Source organism: Schistocerca nitens, chromosome 7 (assembly GCF_023898315.1).
Source record: "Schistocerca nitens isolate TAMUIC-IGC-003100 chromosome 7, iqSchNite1.1, whole genome shotgun sequence".
Taxonomy (NCBI): domain Eukaryota; kingdom Metazoa; phylum Arthropoda; class Insecta; order Orthoptera; family Acrididae; genus Schistocerca; species Schistocerca nitens.
Window position 1 is genome coordinate 231,025,129 of NC_064620.1, and position 17,454 is coordinate 231,042,582.

The 17,454-nt window shown below is 38.6% G+C and overlaps 1 protein-coding gene across 5 annotated transcripts in view; it reads right to left on the reverse strand.

Moving 5' to 3' along the window:
* LOC126194777 (STE20-related kinase adapter protein alpha) overlaps positions 1-17,454 on the reverse strand; it is a 98,947-nt gene that overhangs the window by 70,178 nt on the left and 11,315 nt on the right. For all 5 annotated transcript variants that reach the window (XM_049933073.1, XM_049933072.1, XM_049933074.1 and 2 more), the window contains exons 4-5: positions 10,045-10,216; positions 9,702-9,957 (exon numbers count right to left, since the gene is read on the reverse strand). In XM_049933073.1, the coding sequence (XP_049789030.1) occupies positions 9,702-9,957; positions 10,045-10,216 (428 nt within the window). The remainder of the gene's footprint in view (positions 1-9,701; positions 9,958-10,044; positions 10,217-17,454) is intronic.

Here is a 17,454-nt window from a genome sequence, read left to right on the forward strand (position 1 = left end):
TTTTTATTTTGTTTACATATTTCCAATAGGTCAATGCCAGATAAAACCAAAAGCTTAAAGAAATTCTCTGCCCACTAATACATACACTCCTGAATCATACTGTCATCGTTAGAAGAGATTATAATGTTCAACAGTTCTGTAAATGGTAGATGTGATAAGACATCTTGTGAAACAATACTAAAATGTCTTCTCTGAAAACTAATTACAAGGGAAGGCCACAATGTTTGGATCATGGATTTACTTTAAAATTTGTACACTTTTAGTAATCCATTTGGACAACATTACCTGCAAGGGTAGTATGACATACTACTTAGGCAATTAAGGGGAATTCACAATAGAAGTTTTGCGTGCTGAATAAGTACCAGTGTGTTGCAACTCTGAGCATGATGGGATAGCATCCAAGTGGATAGTGTTCTAATTTCGTAGTCCGTGGAACCATTGATCAAGTCCTGCTTGTCCCTTTTTTCCCCCAATGCCTATTTTTTCAACACTCATAATACTCTTGATTATTTCATATTATTTAATATATATATATATGGCATTTGAAACATAATATGATGAACAAACATTTATATTTTTATGCACCTGTATTGAATTGCCAAGTAATTTGGCTGTATTCTGATTTCAGTTATCACAAAAAAATATTACATTTATAACTATAGAGAAGGAAATGAAAAAATGCATAATGTTCCCCAAATGTGCATGCCTGTCATGAATCGTGAAATCACTTACACCTGCAATTGTGTAATGTACCCAGAACTGCTGTGCACCTGGATGCTTTGATTTACAGACACAGAAAATGCCCCATTTGCCACTTAACTTGAGTAGCGGTGAGACTAGTGTATGTGTGAATTTTTTGGAAATCACAACATCAACATTTTACTGCAAAACTGGAGATGTAATCCTCACAGTCGCAAAAATCTTCAGTTTCACATAATAGGCTTTCTTCAGCTACTTCGTCGGAATGAATGGGGTCCTCATCAGTAATAAATGTCTTTACTCCTAACGCTGACAGTAGATTGATAAAGTTCTTCTCCAATTGCCATTGCACCTGCAGAAATTGTTGCCGATGATTCTGTACCAACGAGGTCAGCTTCTTCAAGAAAACTATCACAGTGCATGAAGGCATCTTGTAATTGAATTTTGCAAGTGCATTATGCTTTGAATCTTCATGGCATGAATCATCTGTAGTAGCTGAAGACTCTGGAGTGTCACCTCCAATTTTGTGATTTGCAAAAAATTCACACATACACTAAATTTTACCACTACCCACATTAGCTGCTGAAGGGAGTCTGTGTCAGTCTGCAGGTTGAAGTGACCAGCTCCAAAGCAGTTCTGGGTGCCTTATCCAATTGCAGGTGTAAGGGATTTCACAATTCACGACAGGCATACATGCTTGGGAAAACATTATGCATTTGTTCATTTACTTGCCAATACTTATATTCTTGTAGTAATTAAAAAACCGCAAACAGTCAAATAATATGGAAATTCAATAAAAGTACATGCAAATACACATATTTCTTCATTATATTATCTTTCAAGTGTCATATATACGAAATAGTATGACATAATCAAGAATATCTTCAGTGTTTGGAGGAGGCGGAGCTTGAATGCTAACCACTTCGACACCACCACCTCATGCTCAGAGTCGCTATGTTCTGGTACTTACTCGACACATGAAATTTCTACTGTCATTTTCTTGAAATTGCCCAAGTAGTATGTCTTAAGAACTTACATTTCAAATGTTCATATGATGATTACCAAACAAGAAAATGTACATCTTTCAGCAAAAATCATATTTTTAACACTGCTGCACTTATAAAAAGATTATTTCATCTTTTGTTTTTTAACCAATAGAATGGCATTTTCAAATTTTGAAATATTATGATAGGTAAAGAACGATGGGAAGAAAAAATGATAGCAATTTAAAAAGTTAATAAGGTGATTAAAAATGATATGTCAAAGGAATAGAAATAAAAAAAAATTACATTAAAACCCAATAACTGAATAAAAATTATGATCAAAGTTATTTCAATGAAGACTTTAAATATAAAATTTTCAGTGCATCTTACGAGATTCGAACCCACAACCTCTGACATGTTGAACTAGTATTGTAGCCATTACGCCACACAACCAGTCTGTAAAAGTCAACTTTTTAAAGTTTTAGTGCATTCCACGAAATTCTGAAATTTTTTTCATCGATTACTCGCTAACAATGGCCCACCAAGGTGAATGGCTGCAGGGTGTGATACCTAGGATCTTGTAAGCTACATCACCCTACAGATAGTTTCAAAAAGTTGATTCCGCTGCTCGGGACCTCTCTCTGTGAATTCAAATGCAATGATCTCTATGGCATCCAGCAGGCATTCCAAAAACATATGGGCCATCGAAACCCACACGCTTTAATATCACACTATTATGAAAGCCATGAATAATGGCAATCAGGTTGATGCCACATTTCTCGACTTCCAAAACGCATTTTACTTATTACCACACCAACCCTCATTACCCAAGTATGATGATATGGGGTATCAAACAAGATTAGTGATTGGACTGAGGAGTTTTTGGTAGGGAGGACATAGCATGTTATCATGGATGGAGAGTCATCAGCAGACAAAGTAATTTCATGTAGGTCCCAGGAAAGTTGGTTGATACCATTGCTGTTCTTGTATACGAATGACCTGCCAGACAATATTAACCTTTAAACCTTTTGCAGTTATCTATTACAAAGTAGTTTCTGAAATAAGCTGTAAAAATATTCACTCACATCTTAAGATTTCAAAGTTGAGCAAAGACTGATAATCTGCTTTAAATATTCAGAAATGTAAAGTTGTGCACTTAACAAAAAGCAAGATTGTTGTCCCCACAACTACAATATAAGTGGATCGCAGCTGGAATCATCATGTAAAGATTCAATTACAGGTATAGCAGATGGCAGAATTTAGCTCATTGGAAGAATGCTAGGAAAATGCAGCAAAAAGAGCTAGATCATAAAACAATTGTGCAAACAAATCTGAAATATTACTGAAGTGTGTGGGGCCCATAAGAAATAGAATTAATAGGGAATATTGAAAATGTACAATAAAGGGTAGCATAAATAATAACAGGATGTTTTGGCCCAAATGTCACAGTCATCACAATGGTGAATAACCTGAACTGCCAGAAGCTTCAAGACAGATGCCAACTAGTGGCATCTATTCAACAACTCAAGGTAAGCACTGTTCACCCAGCATAAACTGTAAACAATGGTGAGTCTCATGGAAACAAAGTTTAAAAATGTCCCTCACTTGGATTCACAAATACAATTTTATGCAATATTTTTGATTTAGCCTTGCGAATTTCTATTGAGCCTCAGCAGGCTTGGTAACTTCACAATATCTGTGCATTACAATTCAACTGAGGCCTGATGTTACCTGAGCGGTGGTCCGAACAAGCAACCACTGGATTTCCTGCAAGCATCGCTACCTATTGCTCCAGGTCACAAAAGTCCCATAGTGAGCTGTAGAGTTAGGGGAAGCTTACGAGGGACTTCTGCAACCGATGTTAATGTATAGCTTGGGAGGGAAGGGGGAAGAAGGCTGTTAAATATGCCTCGTGGCGGCAGTGTGCAGGAGGTCAAGCAGTCAGGATTTGATAGCGGGCATCCAGAGATGCTGTTAAATGACAAAACAGGAAATTAAGTACAATGAACAGGATATATTTCAATATACAGAGTACAAAGGGCATGCCTAGGGTCGGAAGTTAACAGGTTTAGGCCAGTCTAGGAGGTCAAATAATTAATTAAAATGGGCAACAGAAGGGGAAACGGTTCATGTTAACTTACGTTGGTGGCCAGTCACAAAAGGCAGAGCCAAAGGCTCTGCTTTCCAAAAAGACGTCTGTTCTGCTCGAGGTCTGGATTACAAGAGAGAGAAGCAACTGTGTTCTGCTCCGCAGGACGCTCCGGCATCCACACACGTGATCGGGTATCCCGCGCACGCTATTGGCTAAGATCAATGGCGTAAATTCGCTAACAGTTGCAGCACAGGGCTCAGGGCGTCTCCTGTCAGCCGCTTTAACTGGACAGAGCCACCTCAGTTTTGAAAGGCAAGCAACTTGTGTCACGTAGACGTGGCATGAATAACTCTGGGAGAAAACTTGTAAAGATTCCACTGGGCCTTTGAAATAAATTTCTTAAACCAATTCCCTAAAATATTCCTTGACTGGCTGCCATCCTGTATAGAGCCAAATACAAGAAAAAGTTTTCTTCTTTTCTGAAGCTATGGGAAATGTGTTTGTGATTAAGATAATTAAACAATTATGTATGTGGTACATAGTTTTAGGTTATCTCCATACTATAAACAGCTTTAAAATTTTGTAACAAACATTGCAAAGGCATGCTCCAGTCGGTGCAAAGTTGAGGAACAGAGCTCAGTGCATATTGTAGTGCACAGTGTAGAAAGCATGGAAACTCAAGTGAAACACAAGTGAATGTGCAGTCTGTGGGATTCCACTTCATAACTAAGCTGAAATCTTGCATACAGTGCTTTCATATGCAACTGTACAACAGCAATGAGTTGTCTGGAGTAGGCCTAATATGCAAAAGCTGTAGTGTAGTCCATGTATTTTGTTCACAAATGTTAAATCCATTTGGAATCATGATGGTTACAGAGACATGGCTAGTGTTCAAAGCACAACCAGTCTCAGAACCACTGGCTCTGCATAATCAAAAGGGTTTGGGAAAACGAGAATTGACTATTTTGGGTGAACAGAAGGCAGCTTGTAATTTACAACTAACAACCTTGTATGAAAGAATGGGAACATGATGAAAAGCTTAACTGATGTAATTTGTTTCATGTCAACATAAGAGATGATGTTTAGAGGTTGTGATGAATCACACATTTATCAATAAAGGCAATAACATTAAATTTGTACAGCTTCTCAATGAATATGACCAAAAGATGAATAATCATTTAGAACATTCGTGCCTGTTTCAGAAGTATCAAATCTAATAAATACATAATGAAAATTGATTCTGTTTCAAATATGTCTATGAATAAAATAAGAATGGGAATGAGCGAAACAAATTTAGTCTCAATTATTCTGGATAAATCAACTGATGCAAATAACCTCTCAAAGATCTCTTCAGTCTTTCGTTATGTCACATCTGATGGTCAAATTTTTAAAATTCATTAACATCACTGAAGACAGAATAGCCAAGACTATATCATGATGTAATACAACAATTATTTTTTTTTAATTATGGTTTTAGGGCGCAAAACTGCTACAGTCATAAGCGCCCATTGTGTGGCTTAGTGAAGGGTAAAAAATCGAATTTTAAATCGGCAGCAATGGGATCGAAACTCTCAAAGGAGCGAAACTAAAAACGAAAGGAAAACAGAGAGAACTGCTATTGAAGAGGGGTTGTGTTCCACGAAAAAGAGCTTCAAATGACTGATGTCATCTCACTGACACTAATAAACTCAAGGACACAATCGGCTGAGTGCGTGTCATCTGCTAAAAGGGAATACAGATCAGTCAACAGCTGTAAAAGGGCATGTAGTGGATTCAGATAGGGGCACTAAAGTAAAAGGTGTATCACCGTCTGCGGTTGAGAGCAGTGGGAACAAAGTGGGGGAGGATCGTCACTTAAAAGATGTTGACAGCTAAAGAGACAAGTGTCCTATTCGGAGTCTAGTTGAAATTACCTCCTCCCGCTGATGAGGCCGAGAGAAAGAGGTCCAAGCACAGGGAAGAGGTTTCACGTCCCGTAATTTATTATTAGGAAGTGTCGACCAATGTGTGTGTCATAAAAGAGCAACATGACAACATAAAACCCTCTGTAGATCGGCAAACGGAACCATGCGGATGGGTGGGCCGAGGAAGAGAGACTGCAGCCTTTGCCGCCACATCGGCTGTCTTGCTTCCGCAGATTCCTACGTGCCCTGGGATCCAGAGGAATGCCACAGACACGACCCTCAAGTGGAGCATGTGGAGGCAGTCCTGAATCTGGTAGACCAGAGTGTGGACAGGATAAAGAGCATGGAGGTTGAGAAGAGAGCTGAAGGAATCCGAGCATAGAATATACTGTAGCCGCTGATGGCAACGGATGTCTTGGACAGCCTGGAGAATGGCGTAAAGCTCTGCAGTAAAAACTGAACATTGGTTGGGAAGCCAAAATCTAATAGGGGTGTCACCAACAATATAGGCACACTCAAAACTATAGGGGGTGGGGGATACTATCCTAGGGAAGCTGGCATAGGTCACGGAGAGGGTAGGTCCAGGGGCGAAGCCAAGGTGGTACCGTACCCTCATTGGTCAAGAAAGTTTTAGGAAATGGGAAGGAAAGCAGTTGACGGAAGTGGCAATTAAGAAGTAGAAATACTGCAAAATGCAAAAAACAAAGTGTACACATTAGGTGCCCTTTATTTTTCAAATTCTGTATTTCTTCACACATACCCCTTTGCACATCCTTTTGTTTTAAGAATATTTTTAAGACCTATTTTGTTGAAATTGAAGATAAGGATCCCACGCCCCAGTGGCAAAAAGTTGTGTCATGTAACTACATGCTTGTTTATTACTGCTTATGCACGTGGCAACTGCTGTCATACTGTCCACCTTCAGCTGAGTGTGTGTTTCCATTCAATGACATTGTGAATATTTATGTCATGGTGATTAATTTAAAATGTAATAACAGTTACTTATTTAGTCAGTGAAGTTAAGCAGCAGATCAGTGGACATAAATTACCATCTAATCAACAGGTTTTGCTGGTCTTCTTTTATAACGTACGTAAACTGAAAATTGACTATCAGTAAAAGTGATAATTTAGTTGCGTGTGAATGTGTAATATTTTGGGAGAATGCTAGGTTTCCTAGAAGAGCTCTACCTCATTTTCAAAGAAATTTACAGACCTGCATTTAGATTGACGCAATCTGAAAAAAGTGCTCAGAGAAAGATAAAACTCACAAAAAATGAGTGCAAGTTTTCCACAAATCTACATAATCTCTTTGGATGTTGCCTATGCTAGGGGTTTGAACATGATAAAAATAATAGAGGATGACCTCTTTTTATTACATCAAAGAGTCCAATTGTAGAGGTTATCTTGGAGGTAGTGATTGGAAGTTCGCAGTAAAAGAGGTAAGGCCGAGGATTAGAGTTATGAAAGAGAAATCAAGGAAGATGAAGGGTGGTAACAGCTCAGAGCTTTCCTAAAGTACTACTTATTGGTCTGAAGAAACTGTTGACATGAATGATTCTGATGCTGATACAGTTTTTACAGAACCCGCCACAATTTCAGCTTCAATTTCTCAGAGTAATGCAACGGTAGAAGAAAGTAAGGCAAATTCAAAAAGGGGAGACAAGTGTGAATGAGGAGACACATAACACTGGAGACTTTAACACATATTTTGTGGGACAACATTATTATTTTACGGTTGTTTTACATTTTTTTCTGTTGTTCCTTTGGTGATCCTACATTTATGGAGATGCTGATTGTCAACACACAGTGAAAATGTAGTGACATAATGACCAGATAAGAGAACTCCAGGATGACACACATGGATTAATAACATTAGAAATCACACTTCACCAATAAAAGAAGGGGGACATGTATGGCACAAAACAAATAGTCATTCATTTAGAAGCAAAGAAGAATAAAATCTCCATAAATACAGAAACACCTAAGGACCAACAGAAAAACACATAAAATGACAATAAGATAATAACATTATCCCAAAAAATGCCATATGTGTTAAAATCTCTACAAAGAAGATACAGTACCAAAAGCTGTGTAATATAAATTTTGAGAGCCCAGTGTCTACAGTTTTCTGCAGAGAAAGATAAAAGGAACATACAATAACACCAACCCATGTACCGTTATAGAAACTACTTGCATGTTGGTGAAGAAAAGCTTGGGAACCTGTGTTTTACTATATTCGAGAAATTAGTATCTAAATTCTGTTTCTGGCAACATAATATTTATTTATAGGATTTTGATTTATGTAATTCAAATGAATAGTCTAATTTTGTACATTCTTTCAAAGCTCTTAAGAATATCATTAAGGCGATTGAATCTAACTTCTCTGATTTTTAAAGGTCCACTGTCATAAAAAAAGTACAGATACTGCCATAGTTATAAAGATATTAGAAAAGATTTACAATCTGAACCAATAACAAATATTAATATACGAAAAACACATTGAGTCTCAGTCAGGCAAAGGGATTGGAGTGGGAGGGGAAATTTTTCATTGCGCCTGTCTGCAGTCAACACCTCCTATGTGGTGGGTACCTATCTATCCACAGCAATCTATCCTTTCCCTACTGCTGTTATTCCAGCCTGGCCTTTTCAGTTTGATATAATGTGTAAATATATAGAGGTAAATGAAATTACCATGTGGAAAGAATGTAAGAGTGAGGCCATGAAATTTGTACCACACAGAAAAAGAAATCTTGGAAAGCCCAAGATGAGATTGCACGAGTAAGACTGGCCCACTAACATGACCCTTCAAAGTGAAGATGACAATGAATTAATAGTGTATTGTGTAAGGCAGAATTCCGATTTTTCTATTTTTTCTGGAAGTCCATAAATCCAGAGATACAATAACCAAAACATGATTGTTTTGGATATTCCACCTTTAGCAGGAGAGAGAGAGAGGAACACTACAATTATTATTGTTAAGCATCATTACAATCATTAGTAGTGTTTTTCTTCCCTTAACAAATCTAGCCAGATAACACGGCTGTTTGTTAGTAATATTGGAAATACCAGATGGACACTATGTAAAATAACAGAAAGGGAACCATTCACGCTTAAAACAATGAGTCCTGGCTCCTCTTCTCACAGAAAGTACACCCATTCACACACACACACATCCATACTGACACCCAAACACAACGCAAACAGATGATACATTTGGAAAGGCTATGAACATTAAAATTTCTCTCTGGCAACTTACAGTCAACACTGAAGAAAAACTACAAGTATCATCATAAGTACTAAAACCAGTGGAACTGTTAGCTGTGAGAGAAAAAAAAGGCAAGACTATATTTTGGAGTCTGAATACCTAATAATTAAATTAACACATGTAAATTAAAATCTTGTAACTAAATAAATACAGGCAGACAGACATTTGCTTTTGTGCCTGGTGCACAAAGTAATGCCTCACTGAATACACTTCTTAAGAGAATTTGTTTTACTGAAAGACTCAAAAATTTTCATAATTTACTTCTTCACTGCTATAGAAAATTACAGATAGAGCAGTGCCTCTCATTCGTCATTTCACATCTCAATCTGTTATGTGCGATATGAACACATGAAGTGCTGTACTGTACTTTTATTACTTGGGTTTAATAAGAGCTCAGTGTTTATATAAAGCCCTTTATTAAAGTGTGTGACAGGTTATATTAACATCTTTCATATAAGACAATTATAGATCCAAATGGCAGAAGCTTATAATGATTACTAATGATATCCATTAAGACTCATTTTTTGTTTACTACTGTAAAACGTCTGACTGTAGCACTACATTTAAGTTTAATTAACTATCACCAAGTAACAACAGAGGGAGGGGATGGGGAAGAGGAGGGAGAGAATGAAGGAGTGTGAGGGAGTGTGAGAAAGGGAGGGGGGGGGGAGAGAGGGAGGGGAGTGGGGGGGATAGGTGAGAGAGAGAGAGAGAGAGAGAGAGAGAGAGAGAGAGAGAGAGAGAGAGAGACTATTTACCTCTAATTTCATCTTCTTCTTCTTCTTCTGTTACTTCATCCTCGCACAACAAACCACAAGGCTGAGGAGAAAACCCATATTCCTTAAAAAACGAAACTGTGGAGACATCCAAAAGCTGTGGAACAGAGCCACGGACTTTTTCCATTAACATCAATGTTGTGGGCATACCAGAGAAGGGTTCCACACCATTAGCCAACTCACAGAGTGTTATGCCAATACTGTAAATATCTGAACTTTCATTGTAACCTTTGAGGTTCTGCAAGAAATGAACATACATTAGGTATGAAAAACACATTTACTTCATAAATTACACCATTAGTGTATGTTTCATATACTTGCAGACCTGTTCCAGTACTTCTGGGCTCAGCCAGTTCAAATTTTTCTGCGTACTGTTTGGAAATGAATGCACGGTATTCACTCTTCTTCCATCCCTCACGATGTTGTAAGAATACCTGAGCCCTGATAAACAGGCCCTTCCACTAGATGAAACTAATATGTGACTTGCTCTGATGGCCCTGTAATAACATTACAAGAAAAAACATTACATCAATGTTCAACTCATTAAATTCTACAAAATGTTACAGCCCATATCAACCAAAGCTTTGGCCCTCATGGTGCTAGATTCTTTGTTTATTGTATGTGCCCATAGAGTAATATACAAAATTTTGTATCTTTTGATGCATGGTTCACATGTTTTTCATGTTTCAATAAATGAAAATTGCTCATTATACTGAAAGTGCCAAGAAATAAAAATGGCCAAACTTAAAAACTATTGATACTAGGAAGCTGAAACTGTTATTTTGAAGATCTTGATATGTAACACAATAATGATGTAACATTTTGTTAATTTTATTAGAAACCTGAAAAAATATATTTTGGTAAATCTCAGCACCCTCCTTTTACATAATGTTATGTTTTCCTTGTGTGAGCTTACAAACAGTGGTTTTATCTTCCAGCAGGTGAAAGAGCAAGTTCATGATAAATAAAATTAACAAAATTATATCTTGTAAAAGAATTAACAGATTTTAGTAACAAACCAGTAGATAGTTCTTTTCTCCACAAGCTGAGCACAGATATTAAGCTAACAAAGACTTGAATTAAATGATTATTAATCTCATAGTATTTCCCTGATAATATATTTACATAACAAATGTTGGAAGTGAAAGCAACTGTATAACACATCGTCTTAATTTTTAGAAGAGTTGTCAGCAGTCTTTTCTTCATTAAGAGGATAAATAAAGAAAGCTGCACAATGAAATAACCTAATGACCTTGATGACAGGATGGTAAACAAAGTTATAACTTGAGCTATGTTACTTGAATTCTCACTTCTGTGAAAGCTTTCCTTTGGAATTAAAAATGATGATTTAAGGTCAATATATTTACAATCAACAACAAGGTGTAAAACTTTGCTTCTGCTGTTTGCAGATAGGCGGTGACAACGGTAAGTAGCGGTTGAAAGAAACAGATCGCAGATGTCAGGCAGTTAGCTTGGACCTCGGTCAACATAACCTCATTCAAACATTAGTCAGTTTGTGCCTGCATCATAAAGTTGTTCTTGATTGAAAATGTCAGTTTATGAGACTAATTCTTGTTATTTACGGGAGGTTTTACTGTTTTGTTTCAGTATGAAGAAAACAGTGAATGAGTCTCATTGAATGCTCTCAAGTACGTATGGTAAGGACGCTATTAGTGAAAGAACATGTCGTGAGTGGTTTCAACACTTCACAAATGGTGATTTTAACATTGTAGACCGACATAGTGGTGGAAGAGAGAATGTTTTCAAAGATGCAAAATTGGAGACATTGCTGAGTGAGGACTTGTGTCAAACTCAAGAAGAATTGGCACGATTAGTGGGAGTGACACAGCAAGCTATTTCAAAATATGCTCATGATTCAGAAAATACGAATTTGGGTCCCGTGTGAGCTGAAACCAAGAGATGTTGAACGGCGTTTGTGTGTTTGTGAACAGTGGCTTCAGAGGAAAAAAAAACGGAAGGGATTTCTGCATTGCATTGTGACTGGGGACAAAAAATGGGTTATTATGATAACCCTAAATGCAAAAAATCATGAGGACATCCTGGCCATGGTTCCACATTGATGGCCAAACCAAATATTCACGGCTCCAAGATCATCCTCTGCATTTGGTGGGACCAGCTCGGTATCATGTACTATGAGGTGTTAAAACCAAGTGAAACAATCGCAGGTGTTCGTTATCAAATGCAATTAATGCGTTTGAGCAGAGCACTAGAAGACAAACGGATGCAACATAGTGAGAGGCACGATAAAGTGATTTTGCAGCACGACAACGCTCGACCCCACCTTGCAAAAGAGATCAAAATGTACTTGGAAATGTTAAAATGGGAAGTCCCACCCCATCCACTCTATTCTCCAGACATTGCTCCCTCTATCACCTGTTTATATAAATGGCGCATGGCCTGGCTGACCAACACTTCCGATCTCATGAAGAAGTCACAAATTGAATCAATTCGTGGATCGCTTCAAAACATGAACAATTTTTTCGATGCCTGATTCGTACACTGTCCAAAAGATGGGAGAAAGTAGTGGCCAGTGATGGAAATGATGATGAATGATACATGTGTAACCAATTTGTTTCATTAAAGCCTCAAACATTGGGGAAAAAACAGGGGAAGCAAAGTTGGACACCTTGTACAAAGTCCAAGGTTTAGACAAGGAAAAAATTAAGCAGCAGGTCCCTTTGGATGATAACAGGCTGATGGCCCTTTTCCAGAATGCAAGCAGTCTCTCACCAATTTTTTTTTTTTTTTTTTTTTTTTTTTTTTTTTTTTTTTTTTTTTCGGGCGCACAACTTCAATGGTCATTAGCGCCCTGACTACTCTAAGAATGCACCGCGAGGCACAAGTTGACAACAACAACTAAAAGGGAAAACACAATAAAAGACAGACTGACAGGCATAGGATTAAAAAACATCAAATGTCCTTAGCGAGGTTTGTCAAATTGATAAAACAAAGAACACGAGCAGCTGGTCGTGGGTCATCCGCTAAAATGGCATCTAAAGTAGTAGGCAGGTTAAGATCGAGGCGCAGGGTTTTAAGATCGGGACAGGACATTAAAATGTGACGAACTGTCAGCAAGTGCCCACATGGGCAGAACGGCGCCGGCGCAGCCGTCAGCAGATGGCGATGGCTGAACCGGCAGTGTCCAATTCTTAACCTTGCTAAAACGACCTCCTCCCGCCGAGAAGGGCGTGAGGAGGACGTCCAAGCCACGGGAAGAGGTTTTAAGGCCCGAAGCTTGTTGTCGGTAAGTGCAGCCCAATCGGCATGCCACAGCGACACAACGCGCCGACAAATGACCCTGCTAAAATCGGACGAAGGGACACAACAAGAAGCTGTCCGAGGCTGGAGGACCGCAGCCTTGGCCGCGGCATCTGCAGCTTCGTTCCCAGGGATACCGACATGGCCAGGAACCCACATAAAGCTAACCGGCGTACCAACGTCCACCAGCTGCTGAAGAGAGCGTTGGATCCGGTGTACGAAAGGGTGAACCGGGTACGGATCACTGAGGCTCTGGATGGCGCTCAGGGAATCTGAGCAGATGACATAAGCAGAATGTCGGTGGCGGCAGATGTACAGAACAGCCTGGTAGAGGGCAAAGAGCTCAGCTGTGAAGACCGAACAATGGCCATGGAGCCGGTATTGGAAACTTTGTGCCCTCTCTCACCAATGATGAGACTCAACACTGTTCATTACGGCAACTGCAATAAATCAAGCGTCAATGACGGTCAAATCTTCTGAGAAAGTATACTGTTAGGAAATTATTTTCACAGATGATATAGCAATAATAATAATAATAATAATAATAATAATAATAATAATAATAATAATAATATAAAGACAGTGGAATGAGAGTATAGGTATGAGCCCCTTGGATGCTTTTTGAATTACTGGACTGGGACAATAACCTTATTTCACTTTTTGGTTATTTCCCTTTCATACGCAATTCAAAATGGATGCCAGCATGGCCTCTCAAGCAAAGTTGTACAGCTGCTTGGAGTCATGATTTGATTTCCAAATGCCCTTTGTAAACTTTGTGTCATAGCAACACTATGACAGTGCTCTGTCCAGTGCAAGGGTCTTAACATGTGATGTGGCACAACAGTGTCATTCTGCATCTACACTGATACAGACCATCACCTACAGGACGAACTCAAGATTCTTGGAAGATAATGGCTATTCACAACGGAAGATCCGTAAGATGCTGCAATTCAAACCCCTGAGTGTCCCACCTCAAGAAGCTGAAGAGAAAACATTCAAGTTCATGGCCATCCAGAAAATTTAGCTTCTAAAATAGGTCATATCCTCTCTGAATGTAAAGCGAAGATTATTTTTCTGGTAGCACCAAAGATGGTCATGCTCCCTGGCTCTGTGAAGGATGGCTTGATTCTATGCAAGGCAGGAAAAATGCTTTAGAAATAACACCACTGGTCACGATGGTGTCAAACTGCAACAGAATATTATTGGAGATGACCGAGAGGGGGGGGGGGGGGGGGGGGGAGTGTGAAAATTGATCAATAGACAGTGTCAGAATACGTAAATAAAAACACCTGTCAGGCACACGACCCATTGAAGGTGGTATAAACACGCCAGGTACAAGGCTTTCCCTCCTTTCATGTCTGCGATGTTCGCCATGACTGTCTCAATGCCGGATCGCTCTGTTTGTAAAGCCGTATAACTAGAATGATGACTGTGTACACATCGCTCTGCAGAAGTTCCAGACACTGAAAGGTTTGAAAAAAGGTGTTGGACCTATGACTGCCATGGGTCTGGAGAAAATGATCCGGAAATCCGAAAAGATATGTTCTTTTGGTGTGCAACCTGGTAGAGGGAGGAAACGAACTGATCTGACGTCAGTGGAAGCAGCGGCCACAGCAATGCAGGAGGAGATGGCAGGTTGTGTGCACACATGTAGTGCACAGAGAATTGTCTGCATATTAGATATACCCGCACAGTGCATAAAATCCTACGAAACATCCTTCTTTGCTATCCATTCAAAATTACCCATGTGCACGTCTTGTTTCCTGTTGAGCTGCCAGCAAGAGAGACCTTTGCTTTAGAATTTCTTGCTTGCATGGAAGTGGACAATGATTGGCCATGGAAGATTTTGTGGACTGCCCAAAGTCCACTTCCATCTGACTGGATATGTCAGTAAGCACAATTGTCGAATATGGGCAATGGAAAATCCACAAGCAAATCAATCAGTAACACTTCATTCTGAAAAGGACACTGTGTGGTGCAGGTTTATGGCATCATTTATCACAGGGCCATATTTCTTCAAAGAGACAGGTGCTTCTGGTCCTGTTACCTGTACCATCACTGGAAAGTGCTACGAGTCTCTTTTGCGCTACCACATCATTCCAGCTCTCCAACAACTTGGATGGGATCATTTTTGTGCAAGATGGAGCACCTATGCACATTGCAAATATAGTTAAGCAGCTGCTGAAGCATCATTTCGCAAATGCTAGATTTTCAGCTACAATTTCCATACAGCCCGGCCATCCCAATCACCTCATCTTAATTTGTGTGACCTCTGGCTGTAGAGCTATCAAAAAGCTGTTGTGTTCAGTGTTCCGATTGAAAATTTAGCTGCATTGAAGGCACGCGTTGCGCAACACATTCTGAATGTGACCCTGGAAACACTTCGATCAGTTGTGGAACATGCTGTTTCTCGATTTCAACTTGTTGCAGAAAACGGTGGACAGCATACTGAACATGTTCTGTGCCAGTCACATGAAAATTAATAATCCGATTTGATTAATGCTTTTTGTGCAGTTTTTGGTCTTAGGACAATTAAAAACTGATGTGAGTTGTGCTTTTTATGCGGTTTTTGGCCTCAGGACAATTAAAAACAAATTTTTCCCATCCGATGTGATATGACCTTGCCATGGCGGATGGGCTTACGTGACTAATAGTATCATACCTGTACAAACATGCACATTGAGTAACATCAAACATACACCTTAGGCATTGTTGTGTGATTCATTTGTCATTTGTAGTCTACCATTATTAAATTATGATGGTTACAGTGCCTTCTATTGCTACATGTTGTAACTCTTTATTTTTCTTATGCCATACGTTTTCCCTCTTCTTGGTTAATATTCTGTTGCAATTTGACGTCATTCTAACCAGTGGTTTTATTTCTACAGTGGTTTGAAAGTTTAACTTTAATTATAATCACCCTGTACCTTAAGTGCAGTTCAAAAACAATGTGTGAAACATTGATGCTATACCTGCCTAATAAACCTGCCATAGCAGAGCACTGTATTCATGCGGGCCACGCTATGGACTTAAAGAACATCCACATTTTAACACTTTACCATCCTCTCGATATACAGTTCTCAAGGAAGCCACTAATAACATTTGATGAATTATTTAATCAATCATGATGATAGTTTTAACCTTGATGAAATGTGGAATCAGGTAAAGGTGATAGTTAACTCCAAAAGACAATGGTACAGCCCCCTGTTGAACAGAATTTTTAAGACATCATCATTCACAGAGGTCATCACAGTAGCATATATCTCTGCTGCCGGCATGGTATTTCTTCTACTATATCTCTGCTGCCTGCATGGTATTTCTTCTACTATGACTTTCTGTTCTTGTAGAGCCCTGGCTCAACCTACTAGTAAATAAGGTGGATGGGAGCACTTTACCATCACTCTTTCCAGCTTGCTCTGAAACTTGTTGAATGGTATACAGCTGAATTGTTAGTAGCAGACAAAGTTTGGTTACAGCTGGATTCTCACAATTTTAAGGATCAAATTAATCATTGGGCGTTCCAACTTCAATGTATTTCAGGTTCACTTGTGTGCGAAAGGTGGTGTGGGTATAAAACATCAATTTTTAGTTTTTATGGAAAACTGAGTTTTCACTTTAATTTAATGCTCATTTAATTGATTTTTGATGATTAAGTACTTTCAATTTACTTCGAAATAATTTTTCCATGCAAATAATTTCTACATGTTACATGAGCACTTGTTCAATTACAACAAGACATCTAAGGAACTGTTTGCTCTAGAAAGTAGTAATTTTTTTTTAATAGTAAACATTCTGCTGCATAGGATACTTATTGCTCTACCAAAGAGAATATTTGAGAAGAGAAGAAATATGCAAAATATAATCTACAGAACATGTCCTGTTGGCAGTTTATATCCAGGGAAATAGATTAAAGTAAGCAACACTGAACAAAGTTCTTCACCACCAAGTGCTCCCAAGAAGCAGCTTGTAAACAGTAATGAAGTGTACAGTGAAACCAGAGCCAGTGATATCAGTTTAACATTAGGTTTAAGTGTACTAAAAATGATGTTTAATCAAACCACATGCTGTAACCTGTGTGGTAAAGAGATGATAATTTCTGAAAAGTCTTCAAAAGAAACTTTCAGTTCTTAAGTTTGGAAGAGTCTTGTTCTGTTTGTGAGAGTAAGAAAGAATTTTGGACATCTGAGAAACGTAAAAACAATAACCTTTTTGAGATGACCGTCAGATATTACTATGGGCTGAGAGGGTAAAGGACCTAGAGCTGCAAATAACTGTGTGATCTTATGAATCTTTCATGCATCCCTACTAATGTATCAAGGTATACAGATGTTTTTAAGAGGAAATAGTAAGCATAGCTGCAATGAAATGGTACAAACAACAGAAGAAAATTACAGTAACAATGACATTTGCATAACATTTGATGAATTGTGCCAGAAAAGAGATCATTAATCTAAAG